At 37.0% G+C, this 19,664-nt stretch overlaps 1 protein-coding gene across 4 annotated transcripts in view; it reads left to right on the top strand.

Annotated features, from left to right (window-relative positions):
• Window positions 1–19,664, top strand: part of FAM227B (family with sequence similarity 227 member B) — a 189,094-nt gene that overhangs the window by 27,845 nt on the left and 141,585 nt on the right. For 3 of the 4 annotated variants that reach the window (XM_072808449.1, XM_072808450.1, XM_072808451.1), the window contains 2 exons: window positions 68–166; window positions 14,280–14,381. In XM_072808449.1, the coding sequence (XP_072664550.1) occupies window positions 68–166; window positions 14,280–14,381 (201 nt within the window). The remainder of the gene's footprint in view (window positions 1–67; window positions 167–14,279; window positions 14,382–19,664) is intronic. The other variant, XM_072808452.1, reaches the window with a different exon arrangement.

Raw genomic sequence — 19,664 nt, 5'->3', positions numbered from 1 at the left:
AGGCCTATTTGCATTAATATGTTTTATAATGTATTTTAATTTGACCTCTATATCTTTTGTTCCTTAGGAAAAGGTTTTCAAAATCTGGAAGACCCATTTTCTCTCAGAAGCCTCTATTGCTCTTTTACATGATTCCTTTTGGTGGTGGTTTCTGCATAAATTTAAGGTATAATGTTATTTTTTTAAACTTCTTTTTTTTAAGATTTTATTTATTTATTCATGAGAGACACAGAAAGAGAGGCAGAGACACAGGCAGAGGGAGAAGCAGGCTCCATGCAGGGAGCCCGACGTGGGACTCCGTCCGGGCTCTCCGGGATCATGCCCTGGGCTGAAGGCGGCGCTAAACTGCTGAGCCACCCGGGCTGCCCAAACTTCTTTTTTAAGTTGATTTGTGGCACAGTTAATTTTTTAGTAGAGGTGGCACTGGTACAAAAAAATATATTTCCAGATCCTTTCACAGAATTTGGATTTTTAGTATTCCATACATGTTACGAATCCTGCTCAAAATCTAGAGTTCTTTCAGAGAAGTTAAAACTTTAATATGGATTTCAAAGACCCTGAGTTTTCATTAATTACAAAAATATCAGTGAAATCAAGCAGTGTAATGAATACTGAAGTTGTAGCTTAACTTAGTACTATAATGTGCTGACAAACAGTTAAACAGAAAACCCACTGCAAATCAATGACATTGAAAGAAGTTTCATTTGGAAAATAATCTGTAGAGCAGATTGAGAAAGTGTCTTTACTTGATTCAGAGAGGTAAAAAGCTCTGATTAGGATTAAGAAGAGAAAGACATCTGGATATTTGGGAAAGGTATCTGGGAAACAATAAGAGAATGGAAATAAGCAGCACATGAGTCTTATGTTAGAGAATATGTGAGCCCGGAAAAAGTGATGAATACCAATGTCTGTTGTGTGGCTTCTGGATCTGGGAGAGTGGAAGATGAGAGCAACCTCAGGGATCACAATCTAAGCATTAAGAAGCTGTACCACCCCATCAGGAAAGCCTGAAAATAGACTCCACTCTCCACCTTGCCCCAGCTCAAATTTCTCACACAAATCTGCATATGGATTGTCACAGCAGTTTTACACCATGAAGAAACTGGATGTTAACTAGTTTTATATGCAAACCATTCAGTTAGGGCTTTATGTTAGAATAAACTATAGATTACAATAACTCTAGATAAAGAGTATCTGTCCATATTTCTTATATTGTTAGGAGCTCTGGATGAAGCATAGGAAATGCTATATCAGTAATACAAAGATAATGATCTAGGGAAAATTGTGAAATCAGGAGAGTTTCATTACCTGAAATTTCTTGATCTAGATCTAGACCCTAAATTTATATTTTTCCATGAAAACAGAGAAACATTACATTCCCACTTAAATCTGTTGAGACTATATATAAAAAGGAAATATAATCTAGCAATGTTCCTAATAATTGTTTTTTCAGGCAATAACAAACAGATTTAACACAAAAATATTAATGACTCACTACATTTACAGGATTATTTTGGAATAACAAGGAATTAGAGTTGTTTTATCTTTTTTTTTTTTTTTAAGTAGGCTCCACGCCCAACAGAGAGCTCAACATGGGGCTTGAACTCACAACCTTGAGATCAAGACCTGAGCTGAGATTTAAGAGTTGGACGCTTAACTAACTGAGCCACCTAGGTGCTCCTAGAATTTTTAATCTTTAATCAAACTATTCTCTAGAAACCAGCTTTCTGAAATTAAAATGTAATAGTATAATAATAATTTTAAACATTATAACTTGACATGTTGTAAAAAGCAATATATTCAGCTGGATCAGTGTTCTGCTAATGTGCTAGCGAACTGAAGGAGCAACTTAAATTGAAGCAAACTTTCCATGATTTAACTAGAACAGTTCCTCTTTCATCTGTTTTGTTCATTGCATTTTATCTACGATTTTATATCTAAGAGGATTTACCATTAAAAAAATATATGTGATATATATAAGTATGTATGTTAAAATGGATGCAAAATACATAAATTCTATCTGTTTTGGAAGAATAAATAGTACTGATTTTATACCTAGAGTATATATAGTAAAGCCATGAACCACCTGTTCAATCTAATTACCAAGAGTATAATATGAAAAAATATATAATCATACTCTAGAATATAACATGCTTCAATGTGGCTTTAAAACTTATTTCAGTAAATGTTGTATGATTAATATAAAGCAAAATCTTCTTTATTTAGTGCTAATTTCATCTAGTAGACAATTTACTGAACTTGGATCCAGAAAGCTAGAATTTTAAATCTAGTTTTCCTGTTATTTTAAGACTTTGAGCTAGTCAAAAAATCTCTCTGAGCTTCATTTATCTCATCTCTAAAAGAAAAAACAGGTAGAAAATAACATATACCCTGCTTTTTTCCCTAGGGTTGTTTTATTAAAAATTACACAAATAAGAAAACACCTAGTAAACTATGAAATACTATATAAATGTAACATAGGATTCAATATAATAGAGTTAAGAGATCTGGCTTTCAAAAACAAGTTTTACCCACTTAGTGAATGATGTGACCTAGCATAATTATTTACCTCTCTAAATCTTTGATAAAATAAAAAAATCACCTACTTTATATGTTTGTTGGGTTAAATGAGAAAGTGCATGTAAAATTGTTTATATGAAGCTATGTATATAGTAAGTGTTCAATGGGTACATCTATCGTGACCATCATTATCATTATTATTACTGTTATCATATTAATGGAGAGAACACTATGTTCTAAAGATTGCTGGCCAATGTATAGGCTAATGACAAAAGTTTCCCTGATGATGTTTGATTAGAAGAACTTTAGTAATGATATTGCAATATACTTAGTGTTTTCTAAAAATTGCCCCTGTGCTCCTGAAAAGATTCAAAAAGCTGGAAAGCACATCATTCTCACACACATAACAACAAAGAAAAGTCATATAACCTATAAGATTACAACTTTTTTGAATTCATCATGTAGAGTAGATTTCAAAGCAAAGAATGTTACCAGGAAAAAAGAGAATAATTGTATAATGATAAAATGGTTGATTCACCAGTATAACATAATAATCCTAAATATATATGCACCTACTAAAAATGCTTTAAAACATAAAGCATAATTTAAATAAAAAAATAATAAAAATATTTATTTAATAAAAAATTTAAAACTTTAAGGAGAAATCGGAAAATTTGTAAGTGTACTTGGATGTTTCAATACCTCATTCTCAGTAATTGGTAGACTATACAGAAAATCAGTAATGATACAGAAGACTTGAGCAACACTGTCAACCAGCTTGATTGATCTAATTGACATTTGTTAAATATTCCTCCCAACAACAACAGAATACACATTTTTCTCAAGTACACATTAAACATTTACCAACTACTTTCTGAGCTAGGAAAACATCCTAATAAATTTAAAACAATTCAGGTCAAACGCAGTATGTTTTTGGACCAAAATGGAATTATATTATAAATGAATAACAGAAAGCTATCCAGAAAATCCTCAAATATTTGGAAACTAAATAACACACTTCTCAGTAACTCTGGGTCAAACCAGAAATCAGAAACTGGAAATATTTTGAATTTAATAAAAATACACATTAAAATGTGTGGGACGTGAGGTGCCTGGATGCCTCAACTGGTTAAGCGTCAGCCTTTGGCTCAGGTTATGATCTCAGGGTCCTGGGATCAAGCCTGCAATGGGCTCCCCACTCAACAGGGAGTCTGCTTCTTCTTCTCCACCTCCCCCACTGACTGTGTGTGCGTGTGCTCACACCTGCACTCTCTCTCAAAATAATAAAATCTTTGAAAACAATAAAATGAAATCTGTAGAATGTAACTCAAGCAGTATTTAGAAATTTAGAGGATTAAAATGCCTATGCTAGAAATAAGTGAAGCTCTCAAAAAAATATGACCTCAGCTTTTACTATAAGAAACTAGAAAAAGAGGAATAAAGGAAACCCAAAATAAACAGAAGAAGGGGACTCATAAAGATCAGAGAGGCAACCAATAAAAGGAAAAACTGGAAAAGAAAGGAGGAATTCAAGAAAATCAAAAAGCCAAAAGCTGGTCCTTTAGGAATCTTAAAAACAAGGTAATTCAAGAGGAATTGGAAGCCGGTATTTCACAAATACAGCTCAATACTTGACTTAATTGACTCAAACCATAAAGGCTGACAAAAGAAGAAAGAAGAACCACACCTATTTCCAAGCATAAACACCTCAGTTTTTATTGTCCTATGAAGATGTCCAGGTTTCAAACAGAAATTACAAAATACATGAAGAGGGAATGGAATTACTGAGTTTTTAAATATGAAAATGTTCAGCTTAACAAGATAATGCCAAATTGTTTCCAAACTGGATGTACAAATTAATTCTCCCATCATTAATAGAGTTCCTAAACAACCAATAGGTCAAAGAAGAAACCACAAGAGAAATTACAAAATACCATGAGATAAATGAAAACAAAACACAACCTAACAAAACTTATGAGATGTAGCAAAAGCCAAGAGAAAAATTTATAGCTGTGAATACATTTAAAAACAGTATCTCAAATTAACAACCTAACTTTACATTAAGGAACTAGAAAAAGAAGAACAATAAACCCTAAGCCAGCAGAAAGAATGAAATAATATAGATTGGAATGGAGACAAATAAAATAGAGAATAGAAAATGAAAAGTTAGTTCTTTGAGAAGATCAACAAAATTGACAAAATTTCAGTTAGATTGACCAAGAACAAAACAGAAAGGACTCAGATTATTAAAATCAGAAAATTAAAGTGGGAACATTACTGTCACCAAAGAAATAAAAAGGATTATAAGAGTACTATGAACAGTGTATAACAAATTGGATAACCTATATGGAAATGGACAAATTCCTAGAAACATGCCATCTTCCCAAACCGAATTACCGAAAAATAGACAATATAAGTAGACATATAACTAACTAGTAAGGAGATTGAATAAGTTATCAGAAACCTCCCAACAAAGGAAAGCCCTCTACCAAATGGCTTCACTGATAAATTCTAGCAACATTAGAGAATTAACACCAATCCTTTTCAAATTCTCCCAAGAAATCAAAGACAAGGATACATTTCCTAATATATTCTATGAAGCCAGCATTTCCCTGATACCAAAGTCAAAGATATTATAAGAAACAAACCTTGGGGCACCTGGGTGGCTCAGTCAGTTAAGTGTCTGCCTTTGGCTTGGGTTGTGATCCCAGGGGTCCTAGGATTGCACCCCGCTTTGGGCAATCTCAGCAGAGAGTCTGCTTCTCTTTCTCCCTCTGCTGTTCCTCTTATTTATGTGCATGTGCTCTTTCTCTCTGTATCACGTAAATAAAGAAAATCTTTTTAAAAATTACATACTAGGGGATCCCTGGGTGGCTCAGCAGTTTGGTGCCTGCCTTTGACCCAGGGCGCGATCCTGGAATCTCAGGATCGAGTCCCGCGTTGGGCTCCCAGCATGGAGCCTGCTTCTCCCTCTGCCTGTGTCTCTGCCTCTTTCTCTCTATGTCTATCATAAATAAATAAATAAATAAATAAATAAATAAATAAATAAATAAATAAATAAATCGTTTTTAAAAATTACATACTAGTATCCTCTTTGATGAATATTAATGCAAAAATCCTCAACAAAATACTAGCAAACTCAATTCAGCAGCACATTAAAGGATTATACACTCTGACCAATGGGATTTAGTCCCAGAATGCAAGTATGATTTAGTATATGTTAAATAGTTTGATCTAATGCTAGTAACCTGAATACCCAAGAGCTACAGGACAAATTTTCTTTTCAAGCATACCAAAAATAATTATATTATTTTGGTATAATATATAAATACCGTATATATAATATATGTGATATATATATATGATTTTTTTAGATTTTATTTATTTTTGTGAGACAGAGACAGAAAAACAATGAGCACAAGGTGGGGGGGGGGATCTTCAGAGGGAGAGGGAGAAGCAGGCTCCCTACAGAGCAGAAAGCCCAATGTGGGGCTTGATCCCAGGACCCTGAGGTCATGATCTGGCGAAGGCAGACACAACTGAGTGAGCCACCCAGGTGCCCCCATACCAAAATATTTATTAAAAATGACCATACCACTTTGCTATTTAGTCTCCTTTGGAGGTTATTTATGGTATAGACACTAGATTAACTCATATTAATCAAATACATATTCTGGATCTTTCTGTTTAAGATCATTTCTATTCTTCATACACATTAAGTATAGATTGTATAGTTGAAGCATGCTAACTTTGTAAATTACATATATGTAGAATCTCATTTAATTCTCATACAACTCTCTATCTTAGAACCACTATTAAAAAATGCTATTGATATTATTATTTTTGCTATTTTGTCCTTCCATAAACTTATTACACAAATATGGGAGCGCTATTGGGTTTTGGGAGATCTAGATTCTAGTCTGGTTCTCAATTACTTAACTGTATAATCTTAAGCCTTTTAATCTTTCTGAACATTAGTGTAATCACTAAAGTAGAGGGATTTAAGCTAAGGTGATATCTAACTTCCATTTTAGGTCTAAGATCCTACACATTTATAAATCCTAGTTCATTTTGCTTGCTAATTTCATTGAAAACTACCGCTAAATTTGATAGTTTTTGGTGTTTATTGCCATATTGATTAATGCCAGTTTGTTTATCTATAATTGACATCATAAATAAATTTGGACTCTTTGAATTATCTTTATTGCTTAATTCATGTATATGAACTCTAATTCATCTTTGCATTGCTTAATAGAGCAAGAAGTCAGGATGCTTGTACTTTAGTTTATTAAAGTTTTTATTCTGGTTGGCTAACATACAGTGTTATATTAGTTTCAGGTATACAGTTTACTGATTCAACACTTCCATACATCACCAGATGCTCATTATAATAACTGCATTCCTTAATCTCCATCACCTATCTAACCCAACCCTCCAGCTCCCTCCACCCTGGTAACCATCAGTGCTCTATAATTAAAAGACTGTTTCTTGATTTCTCTCTCTTTTTTTCCCCCTTGTTCATTTGTTTTGTTTCTTAAATCGTACATATGAATGAAACCATATGGTATTTGTCTTTCTCTGACTTACTTATCTCACTTAGCATTATACTTCCTAGCTCCATCCTTGTCATTGTAAATGGCAAGATTTCATTTTTATGGCTGAATAATATTCCATTGTGTGTGTGTATATATATATTACATCTTCCTTATCCATTCATTGATGGACACTTGGGCTGCTTCCATGTTTTGGCTATTGTAAATAATGCTCCTATAAATATACTAGTGTATGTTATCTCGTTGCATTGTGTCTTTTTTAATTTGGGGGGTAAATACCCAGTTGTGGGATTGCCAGATCATAGGGTAGTTCCACTTTTAACTTTTTAAGGAGTGTCCATACTGTTTTCCAGAGTGGCTGTACCGAGTTTGCATTCCCACTAACAGAGCAGGAGGGTTCCCCTCTCTCCACATCTTCTCCAACGCCCATTGTTTCTTGTGTTGTTGATTTTAGCCATTCTGCCAGATGTGAGGTGATATGTCATTATAGTTTTGATTTGCATTTCCCTGATGATAAGTGATAATGAACATCTTTCATGTGTCTGCTGGCCATCTGGATGTGTTCTCTGGAGAAATGTCTGTTTATGTCTTCTGCCCATTTTTAAATTGGATTATTTGCTCTTTGGGTGTTGAATTAAATAGGTTCTTTATATATTTTGGATACTAACCCTTTATCAGATATATCATTTGCAAATGTCTTCTCCCCTTCTGTAGGTTGCCTTTTTTAGTTTTGTTTGATTGTTTCCTTTGCTGTGCAGAACCTTTTATTTTGATATAGTACCTATACTTTATTTTTGCTTTTGTTTCTCTTGCCTCAGGAGATCTATCTAGAAAAAAGTTGCTATGGTCAATGTCAAGAGGTTACTACTTGTGCTGTCTTCTAAGATTTGTATACTTTTGGGTCTTATATTTAGATCTTTAGTCCATTTTGAATTTATTTTTGTGTATGGTATGAGAAAGTCATCTCGTTTCTTTCTTTTGGATATTACTGTCCAATTTTCCCAGTACCATTTGTTGGAGAGACTCTTGTCCTTATTCCATTGGATATTCTTTGTCAAAGATCAACTGACCATATACTTGTGGGTTTATTTCTAGGTTTTCTATAATCTTCCATTGATCCATGTGTTTATTTTGGTACCAGTACCATATTGTTTTGATTACTATAGCTTTGTGATACAACTTGGAAGTCTAGAGTTGTGATGCCTCCAGCTTTGCTTTTCTTTTTCAAGATTGCTTTGGCTGTTCAGGATCTTTTGTGGTTCCATACAAATTGTAGAATTCTTTGTTCTAGTTCTGTGAAAAATGCTGTTGGTATTTTGATAGGTATTGCATTAAATGTGGAGATTGCTTTGGGTAGTATAGACATTCTAACAATATTTGTTCTTCCAATCCATAAGCATGGAATGTCTTTTCATTTCTTTGTGTAATCTTCAATTTCTTTCATAGGTGTTTTGTAGTTTTCAGAGTACAGGTGTTTCACCTATTTGGTTAGTTTTATTCCTAGGTATCTTACTATTTTTGGTGCAATTGCAAGTGGGATTTTCTTCTTAATTCCTCTTTCCACTACATCATTATTGGTGTATAGAAATGAAATGGATTTCTGTACATTGATCTTGTATCCTATGACTTTAATGCTCGCTTCAGCAGCAAATATATTAAAATTGTATCCTATGACTTTACCAAATTCATTTACTAGTTATAGCAGTGTTTTGGTGGAGTCTTGATTGTGGTGAATGATTTTTAACAATATATTCTTGATTTTGGTTTGCTAACATTTTATTGAGGATTTTTGCATCTATGTTCACCAGAGATATTGACCTGTAGTTCTCTTTTTTAGTGGTATCTTTATCTGGTTTTGATATTAGGATAATGCTGGCCTCATAGAATGAATTTGGAAGTTTTCTTTTCCATTCCATGGAAAAGAAGAATAGGTATTTTCTTCTTTAAGTGTTTGGTGGAATTTGCCTATAAAGACATCTGGTCCTGTACTTTTATTTGTTGACATTTTTTTTTATTACTGATTCAATTTCTTTGCTTGATATAGATCTGTCCAAGTTTTCTATTTCTTCTTGTTTCAGTTTTGGTAGTTTATGTGTTTCCAGAAACTAATCCATTTCTTCTAGGCTGTCCAATTTGTTGGCATATATTTTTTCATAATATTCACTTAGAATTGTTTGTATTTCTGTAGTGTTGGTTCTTATTTCTCCTTTCATTTGTGATTTTATTGAGTTTTATCTTTTCTTTTTGATAAGTCTGGCTAGAAGTTTATCAGTTTTACTGATTTTTTTCAAAGAATCAGCTCCTGGTTTCATTGATCTGTTTTGGTTTTTTTTGTTTGTTTTTAGTTTTGGTATCATTTATGTAATGCTCTGATCTTTATTATTTCCTTCTGCTGGCTTTATATTTTGTTTGTTGTTTTTTATCTATCTCCTTTAGGTGTAAAGTTTGGTTGCTTATTTGAAATTTTTCTTGTTTCTTGAGATAGGCCTGTGTTGCTATAAACTTTTTTCTTAGAAACACTTTCACTGCATACCAAGGGTTTTGGACCATTGCGTTTTCATTTTTACTCATTTCCATGTACTTTGTTATTTCTTCTTTTATCTCCTGGTTGATCTATTCATTGTTTAGTAGCATGTTATTTTTGGTCTTTCTAGATGTTTTCTTGTGGTTGACTTCTATTCTCATAGCATTGTGATCAGAAAAGATGTATGGTGTGACCTCAATCTTAAATTTGTTAAAGCTGGTTTGTAGGCTAATATGGTACTTATTCTAGAGAATGCTCCATGTGTACTTGAAAAGTATGTGTATTCTGTTTTAAGATGGGATGTTCTGAATATATCTGTTAAACCCATCTGTTCCAGTGTGTCATTTAAAGTTATTTTTTCCTCGTTGATTTTCTATTTATATGATCTGTCCATTAATATAAGTGGGGAGTTAAAGTCTTCTTCTACTATTGTATGATTGATTAGTTCCTTTATGTTTGTTATTACTTTTTTAAAAAAAAGACTTTATTTATTTATTCATGAGAGACACAGAGAAAGAGGCAGAGACATAGGCAGAGGGAGAAGCAGGCTCCCCACTCAGAGCCTGATGTGAGACTCAATCCCAGGACCCTAGGATTATGACCTGCATCAAAGGCAGACACTCAACCACTGAGCCATCCAGGTGCCCTGTTATTAACCTTTTTATGTATTTGATTACTTCTATGTTTGGTGCATAAATATCTACAATTGTTATACCTTCTTGTTGGATTATACCCTTTATATAATATCCTTCTTTGTCTTTTGTTACAGCCTTTGTTTTAAAGTCTGTTTGTCTTATGTATAAGTATTGCTATTCTGGCTTTCTTTTGACATCCATTTGTATAATATATATTTCTCCATCCCCTCCCTTTCAATTTACAGGTGTCTTAAGTCTAAAATGAGTCCCCTGTAAGCATCATATAGATGGATCTTATTTTTTTTAATCTATTCTGTTACCTGTGTCTTTTGATTAGAGCATTTAGTCCATTCACATTTAAAGTAACTATTGATAGATATGTATTTGTTACCATTTTATTACTTGTTTTATGATTGTTTTTGAAGATTTTCTCTGATTCTTTTTTTGTCTTTCATGTTTTGCTGATTTTTTTAGTGACATATTTGGATTTCTTTGTCTTTATTCTTTATATATTTATTAGTTGTTTTGGCATATGGTTACCATTAGGTTTGTATATAATCTCTTCTGCATATAGCAGTCTATATTAAATTGATGGTTGTTTACGTTTATTCTTTTCTCCCCACCTCCCCACGTTTTAGGTATATTGTGTCATATTTTATATTCTTACTGATTTTTTTACAGAAATATTTATTTTTACTGCTCTTGTGTTTCCTACCTTTATACCATCACTTTTAGTCTCTTCTTTCCACTCAAAGAGTCCCCTTTATATTTCTTGAACAGCTGATTTAGGGATCACAAACTCCTTTCATTTTAGTTTCTCTGGGAAGCTCCTTATCTCTCCTTATATTCTGAATGATATCGATAGGGTATTCTTGGCTGCAGATTTTTCTCATTCAACACTTTGAATATTTCATTCCACTCCTCTTCTTCTTTCTTTTGTAAAATCTTCTGCTAGTCTTAGGGGCTTTCCCATGTAAGTTACTGACTTCTTTTGTCTTGTTGTTTTTAAGATTTTTTTTCTTTATCATTATATGTTGCAAACTTAATTACAATATGTCTGGTGTGGGTCTGCTTATACTAATTTTGATGGGAGTTGTCTGTGCCTCCTGGTTCTGGACGTCTATTTCCTTCCCCAGATTAGGGAAGTTCTCAGCTTTATTTCTTCAAATAAATTTTCTGCCCACTTTTTTCTCTCTTCTTCTGGGATGAATGTTATTGCATTTGATGGAGTCACTGAGTTCCCTAAGTCCTTTCTTGTTTTTGTATAACTCTTTTTCTCTCTTTTGTTCAGCTTGATTATTTTCCATTACTGTCTTTTATGTCATTAATTCATTCCTCTGCTTCTGACATCCTGCTATTCATTCATTCAAGCTCATGTTTCGATTATTGAGCCCTTTATCTTTACTATGTTATTTTTTACCTCTCTGTTAAGAGTCTCACTCATGTCTTCCACTCTTTTCTCAAGTCATGTGAATATCCTTATGATCATTGTTTTAAATGCTCCAACAGGCATGTTACTTATATCTGTTTTGCTTAGATATAAACTGTGGCCTTGTCCTGTTCTTTCATTTGAGATAAATAAATATCTCTGTCTTCTTATTTTATCTGCTTCTCTGTGTCTATTTCTCTGTGTTAAGAGGGTCAGCTATGTCTTTTGCTCTTGAAAGTAGTGACTTTATGAAGGGGTGTCCCAGAGTGCCCAGAAGTTCAGTGTCCCTGTTCACCAGAACCTGGCACTTCAGGATAGTATCCTATGTGTTTTCCTTATACCCTGCTGTTGTGTCTGAGTTACCTTTCCTTTCTCTGCAATCATCTATACTGACTCTGCCTGTTGTGGGTTGCGCTTGCTCTCTTTGGTGCTAGGGAGACTCAGGCAGGCCAGCTCTGAGGGAACTTGCCTGCAGGGGAATGTGGAAGTGGGGTAACAGTGCTAGCAAAATTTGCATTGGGCCACTAGGCCTATGCTGGATCCCCCCAGAGTGCTGCTGTGGCTGGGGTTGTATACCAGGGCAGCTGGGGGAATAAGGCTGGGCCCAGCATGTGATGGTACCTTGGAGCATGCAGCTAGGAATAGCGTGGTGGCTGGACATGGCATGAAACAGCGGTTGTGAACCTGGCAGCTGGACAGGCCACACATGTAGCTTTAACAAAATTTGACCTGAGTCCTTTTATTATAAATGTCTTTATAGCCTTGCCTCACACAGGTGATTCTATATTTATGCTGGGGAATGGGGAAGGAAAAGGTGCCTGCCAGCTCCCTCATTTTTGGAGAAGTCTATCAACACGCTCTGAAGTCAGTATGAACAGATTTGTCTCCTATTTGCCCCCATAATTGTGTAAACTGTCATTTTTATGTTGCCATTCTGCACAGGCTGGTGTCTCTTTAAGGGTGGTGACCCAGCTATTCTTAACCTCCTGGATCACCCAGTGATGAGTCAGGTGATTTATAAAGCTCCAGGCTCCAAGTCCCACTGGTTATATAAACACAAGAAACTCAACCCTTTTAGTTTTTAAAGTTAAATGTTATGGAGATTAGTCTTCCCCATGTGAGCTCCTGTTGTGAGGACCCATTTCTTTTTCTTTCTTTCTTTCTTTTTTAAAGATTTTATTTATTTATTCATGAGAGACACAGAGAGGCAGAGACACAGGCAGAGGGAGAAGCAGGCTCCATGACGTGGGAATCGATCCCGGGTGTCCAGGATCACGCCCTGGGCTGAAGGTGGCACTAAACCGCCGAGCCACCCGGGCTGCCCGTGAGGACCCATTTCTTTGCCCTTTCCAGGCATGCAGCTCCCTCCATCCTGCGGGAAGCTTCAATCTACCTTTCTGACCTTCCTAACCTCTCCGATGCAGTTTCTTCTCTAAATTTAGTTGTGGAGTTTGTTCTGCCACTCTTCAGATTGCACTCTGGTTTATTAACTTGGATATGGATGATATCTAGTTGTAAATGTGGATGGGATGAGCTCAGGGACTCCCTACTGCACCACCTTCCCAAACATATCCTATCAGGAGTTTACTAAAATATTGGCATTATTATTACTTGTACAATACTTCCTTCTTACAACATATATACTGTGCCTTTAGCCAACGTATCACAATTTCACTAGTTCTTGCTGTGGCTGTCTCATCCTACTAACTGCTTTAATTTCATACTGAGTTACTGATAATGATAGAGTTGGAGTGGTTATAGGACAAGAAAGTAATAGAGTAATAGACATTGATTTGCCTTTACATGCCAGCTCTAATTCAAGAACCTTCATTAACTCACCAGATGTTTGTGTGCTTTTTGTGTGCCAGGCACTGTGCTGAGTCCTTGAAATACAAAGTCAAAAACATGATCCTTGTCCTTATTTTACTATGCTACTTTAAGGTATATATATTTTACATACATTTGGCAGATGAGGAAACTAGGGCTAGTTAACTAACCCAGGGTAAGGCAACTAATGAATAATAAAACCAGTATTCAAATTCAGGTTTGCATGGTAACAAACCCATGCTCATCTTCACTATAGCAACTCATCTGCCTTTTAAGAATAAATAAAATTACTGGGGCAGCTGGGTGGCTCAGTCCATTAAGTGTCTGCCTTCGGCTCAGTGCAAGATCCCAGAACCCTGGGATGGAGCCCCCTATGGAGCCCCTTATGGAGCCCCATATTGGGCTTCCTACTCAGCAGGGAGTCTCCTTCTTCCTTTTCCTCTGTCCATCCCCACTCATGCTCCAGCCCTCTCTCTCTCTCAAACAAATAAGTAAAATCTTTTAAAAAAAATAAATAAAATTACTGATATGTGTACAAATTCCAATTATATTTTTAATAGATTTTATGTATTTATCTGAGAGAAAGAGAGATAGCAAGAAAGAGCACAAGCCGGTGGAAGAGGGAGAGCTCAGCAGGGAACCTGCAGTGGAGCTAGATCCCTGGACCCCAGGATCATGACTTGAGCCAAAGGCAGACCCTTAACCAACTGAGCCACCAAGGTGTACCACAAATTCCAATTTTGAATTGTGATATTAATGCTTTTAATTTCATACATGTTCTATTTTTTAAGCCTGACAGAGAAAATCAAGATTTCTTGTTTGACAGAATTTCAGAAAGTTATGTGACACTTTTCATGAGCATCCCTGCAAGTCGAAAAGATACATTCCTTCAGGTAAACATAGAAACTAACTGGTTATGCTAAGGATTTTTAGAGCAAATGAAATTTAAAGAATATTTTATTTATTTAAACACCTATTAGAATATATTTTGTTATTTTGAAAGCAAATTACATGAAATAGAGTAAGTAATGGTCATATTTTAAGTTATGCTTCCCCCTCCTTATATTGTATTCCCTTACCTAAAAGTCTCACAGAATCTCCTTAGTGTGGTATAGATATTTTATTTGCATATTGATAATTTGAAAACTACTGATTTATTCTGTGCATATTTGCATATTCTTGAGTTTTGCTGTTTACCTTCAAAATTATCATTTTTCTTTTACTTTATAATGTACCTTTTAATCTGGTTAAGAGGACTTGAGAAGTTTATGTAATAAACATACGTATTATGTAATACGTAGGTACCTGTTACAGTAAACAATAATGGACATATTCATAATCAAATGTTTGTTTCCCTTTTTTTGTTGTAATTAGTGAATACGATTGATTAAAAGAATTTGTGTTCTTCAGTAATGTGAAATGAAAATGTGTAGGAGTTTCATTAGATACTTTTAAATGTAAACATCTAGCATCTCAAAGCTGAAGTCACATTTAAATACTTTGTTGTGTTGATATTTGTAATTCAGAAATACATTCATATTTTGGAGTTGATAGCTATTTTCATGGGCAAAACAAACTTAAAAAAAGTTAAATGTCCTTCAAAGTGAAAATATAAATAAACTTACATTGCCAAACTACATGTTCAACCTTGATCTATCTTTCTTACTCACAGCCATATACTATAGGTGCAGTGTCTATAAAGGAAACCAGTAGCAGGCTGGGAATAAGAAGATTGGCCTCATGTCCAGGATATGCTACTAATTATCTGGGTGATCTTGGCAAGACATTTAGTCTCTCAGTTCCATAGTTGGAAGGGGTTAATTAGAATCATGATTCAGGAAGGAGGGGCAAGATGGCTGAAGAGTAGGGTCCCCAAATCACCTGTCTCCACCAAATTACCTATATAACCTTCAAATTATCCTGAAAATCTACGGATTCGGCCTGAGATTTAAAGAGAGACCAGCTGGAACGCTACAGTGAGAAGAGTTCGTGCTTCTATCAAGGTAGGAAGACGGGAAAAAGAAATAAAGAAACAAAAGGCCTCCAAGGGGGAGGGGCCCCGCGAGGAGCCGGGCTGAGGCCGGGGCGAGTGTCCCCAGGACAGGAGAGCCCCGTCCCGGAGGAGCAGGAGCTGCACCGACCTTCCCGGGCAGAAAGGGGCTCGCAGGGAGGTGGAGCAGGACCCAGGAGGGCGGGGATGCCCTCGGGCTTCCGGGGACACTAACAGACACCTGCGCCCCGGGAGAGTGCGCCGAGCTCCCTAAGGGCTGCAACGCGCACCGCGGGACCCGGAGCAGCTCGTGGGGGCTCGGGGGCGGCTCCGCGGAGGGGGCTGCGGGGCGGGAGCAGCTCGGGGGGGCTCGGGGGCGGCTCCGCGGAGGGGGCTGCGGGCGGGGGGCGGGGGGAACGCGAATCCAACAGCGCAGGCCCCGGAGCACAGGGTGCCGGGACACAGCCCAGGATCCGGCCTACCCCCTCCCCACCGGACAGGCAGAGGCCGGGAGGGCCCAGGACAGCAAGGATGCTCCTGCCCTGAGCTGAGCAGATCAGCGGCCCCGCCCGGGAGCCTCCAGGCCTTGCAGACCGAGAGCTCTGGAGTTACTGCGGGGGCTGACTCCAGGTTTCCAGAGCTGGCCCCGCCACTGCGGTTGTTCCTCCTGGCGCCTCACGGGGTAAACAACCCCCACTGAGCCCTGCACCAGGCAGGGGGCAGAGCAGCTCCCCCAAGTGCTAACACCTGAAAATCAGCACAACAGGCCCCTCCCCCAGAAGAGCAGCTAGACGGACAAGTTCCAGGGGAAGTCAACGGACTTAAACTATACAGAATCAGAAGATACCCCCCCATGGTTTTTTTTTTTTTTTCTGTTTGCTTTCCCCACCCTTTTTTCCCTTTCATTCTTTTTCTTTCTCTTTTTCTTCTTTTTTTCTTCCTTTTTTCTTTTTTCTTTTTTCTTTTTCTCTTTCCTTCTTTCTCTTTTTCTCCTTTTCCCAATACAACTTGTTTTTGGCCATTCTGCACTGAGCAAAATGAATAGAAGGAAAACCTCACCTCAAAAGAAAGAATCAGAAACAGTCCTCTCTCCCACACAGTTACAAAATCTGGATTGCAATTCAATGTCAGAAAGCCAATTCAGAAGCACTATCATACAGCTACTGGTGGCTCTAGAAAAAAGCAAAAAGGACTCAAGAGACTTCATGACTGCAGAATTTAGATCCAATCAGACAGAAATTAAAATTCAATTGAATGAGATGCAATCCAAACTAGAAGTCCTAACGACGAGGCTTAACGAGGTGGAAGAACGAGGAAATTACATAGAAGACAAGTTGATGGCAAAGAGGGAAACTGAGGAAAAAAAGAGACAGACAATTAAAAGACCATGAGGATAGATTAAGGGATATAACGAAACCTGAGGAAGAAAAACCTACGTTTAATTGGGGTTCCCGAGGGCGCCGAAAGGGACAGAGGTCCAGAATATGTATTTGAACAAATCATAGCTGAAAACTTTCCTAATCTGGGAAGGGAAACTGGCATTCAGATCCAGGAAATAGAGAGATCCCCCCCTAAAATCAATAAAAACCGTTCAACACCTCGACATCTAATAGTGAAGCTTGCAAATTCCAAAGATAAAGAGAAGATCCTTAAAGCAGCAAGAGACAAGAAATCCTTGACTTTTATGGGGAGGAGCATTAGGGTAACAGCAGACCTCTCCACAGAGACCTGACAGGCCAGAAAGGACTGGCAGGATATATTCAGGGTCCTAAATGAGAAGAACATGCAACCAAGAATACTTTATCCAGCAAGGCTCTCATTCAAAATGGAAGGAGAGATAAAGAGCTTCCAAGACAGGCAGGAACTGAAAGAATATGTGACCTCCAAACTAGCTCTGCAAGAAATTTTAAGGGGGACTCTTAAAATTCCCCTTTAAGAAGAAGTTCAGTGCAACAATCCACAAAAACAAGGACTGAATAGATATCATGATGACACTAAACTCATATCTGTCAATAGTAACTCTGAATGTGAACGGGCTTAATGACCCCATCAAAAGGCCCAGGGTTTCAGACTGGATAAGAAAGCAGGACCCATCTATTTGCTGTCTACAAGAGACTCATTTTAGACAGAAGGACACCTACAGCCTGAAAATAAAAGGTTGGTGAACCATTTACCATTCAAATGGTCCTTAAAAGAAAGCAGGGGTAGCTTATAAATATCCTTATATCAGATAAACTAAAATTTACCCCAAAGACTGTAGTGAGAGATGAAGAGGGACACTATATCATACTTAAAGGATCTATCCAACAAGAGGACTTAACAATCCTCAATATATATGCCCCGAATGTGGGAGCTGCCAAATATTTAAACCAATTAATAACCAAAGTGAAGAAATACTTAGATAATAATACACTTATACTTGGTGACTTCAATCTAGCTCTTTCTACCCTCGATAGGTCTTCTAAGCACAACATCTCCAAAGAAATGAGAGCTTTAAATGATACACTGGACCAGATGGATTTCACAGATATCTACAGAACTTTACATCCAAACTCAACTGAATACACATTCTTCTCAAGTGCACATGGATCTTTCTCCAGAATAGACCACATACTGGGTCACAAATCGGGTCTGAACCAATACCAAAAGATTGGGATTGTCCCCTGCATATTCTCAGACCATAATGCCTTGAAATTAGAACTAAATCACAACAAGAAGTTTGGAAGGACCTCAAACACGTGGAGGTTAAGGACCATCTTGCTAAAAGATGAAAGGGTCAACCAGGAAATTAAGGAAGAATTAAAAAGATTCATGGAAACTAATGAGAATGAAGATACAACCGTTCAAAATCTTTGGGATGCAGCAAAAGCAGTCGTAAGGGGGAAATACATTGCAATACAAGCATCCATTCAAAAACTGGAAAGAACGCAAATATAAAAGCTAACCTTACACCTAAAGGAGTTAGAGAAAAAACAGCAGATGGACCCTACACCCAGCAGTAGAAGAGAGTTAATTAAAATTCGAGCAGAACTCAATGAAATCGAGACCAGAAGAACTGTGGAACAGATCAACAGAACCAGGAGTTGGTTCTTTGAAAGAATTAATAAGATAGATAAACCATTAGCCAACCTTATTAAAAAGAAGAGAGAGAAGACTCAATAAAATCATGAATGAGAAAGGAGAGATCACTACCAACACCAAGGAAATACAAACGATTTTAAAAACATATTATGAACAGCTATACGCCAATAAATTAGGCAATCTAGAAGAAATGGACGCATTCCTGGAAAGCCACAAACTACCAAAACTGGGACAGGAAGAAATAGAAAACCTGAACAGGCCAATAACCAGGGAGGAAATTGAAGCAGTCATCAAAAACCTCCCAAGACACAAAAGTCTAGGGCCAGATGGCTTCCCAGGGGATTCTATCAAATGTTTAAAAAAATTTTTTTTTATTTATTTATGATAGTCACACTGAGAAAGAGAGGCAGAGACACAGGCAGAGACACAGGCAGAGGGAGAAGCAGGCTCCATGCACCGGGAGCCCGACGTGGGACTCGATCCTGGGTCTCCAGGATCGCGCCCTGGGCCAAAGGCAGGTGCCAAACCGCTGTGCCTCCCAGGGATCCCCTATCAAACGTTTAAAGAAGAAACCATACCTATTCTACTAAAGCTGTTTGGAAAGATAGAAAAAGATGGAGTACTTCCAAATTCGTTCTATGAGGCCAGCATCACCTTAATTCCAAAACCAGACAAAGACCCCACCAAAAAGGAGAATTACAGAACAATATCCCTGATGAACATGGATGCAAAAATTCTCAACAAGATACTAGCCAAGAGGATCCAACAGTATATTAAAAAAAATTATTCACCAAGATCAAGTAGGATTTAACCCCGGGATACAAGGCTGGTTCAATACTCGTAAAACAATCAATGTGATTCATCATATCAGCAAGAGAAAAACCAAGAGCCATATGATCCTCTCATTAGATGCAGAGAAAGCATTTGACAAAATACAGCATCCATTCCTGATCAAAACTCTTCAGAGTGTAGGGATAGAGGGAACATTCCTCGACATCTTAAAAGCCATCTACGAAAAGCCCACAGCAAATATCATTTTCAATGGGGAAGCACTGGGAGCCTTTCCCCTAAGATCAGGAATAAGACAGGGATGTCCACTCTCACC

Source organism: Canis lupus, chromosome 32 (assembly GCF_048164855.1).
Source record: "Canis lupus baileyi chromosome 32, mCanLup2.hap1, whole genome shotgun sequence".
In the NCBI taxonomy this organism is placed as follows: Eukaryota; Metazoa; Chordata; class Mammalia; order Carnivora; family Canidae; genus Canis; species Canis lupus.
This window is presented reverse-complemented; position numbering and strand designations above follow the sequence as displayed.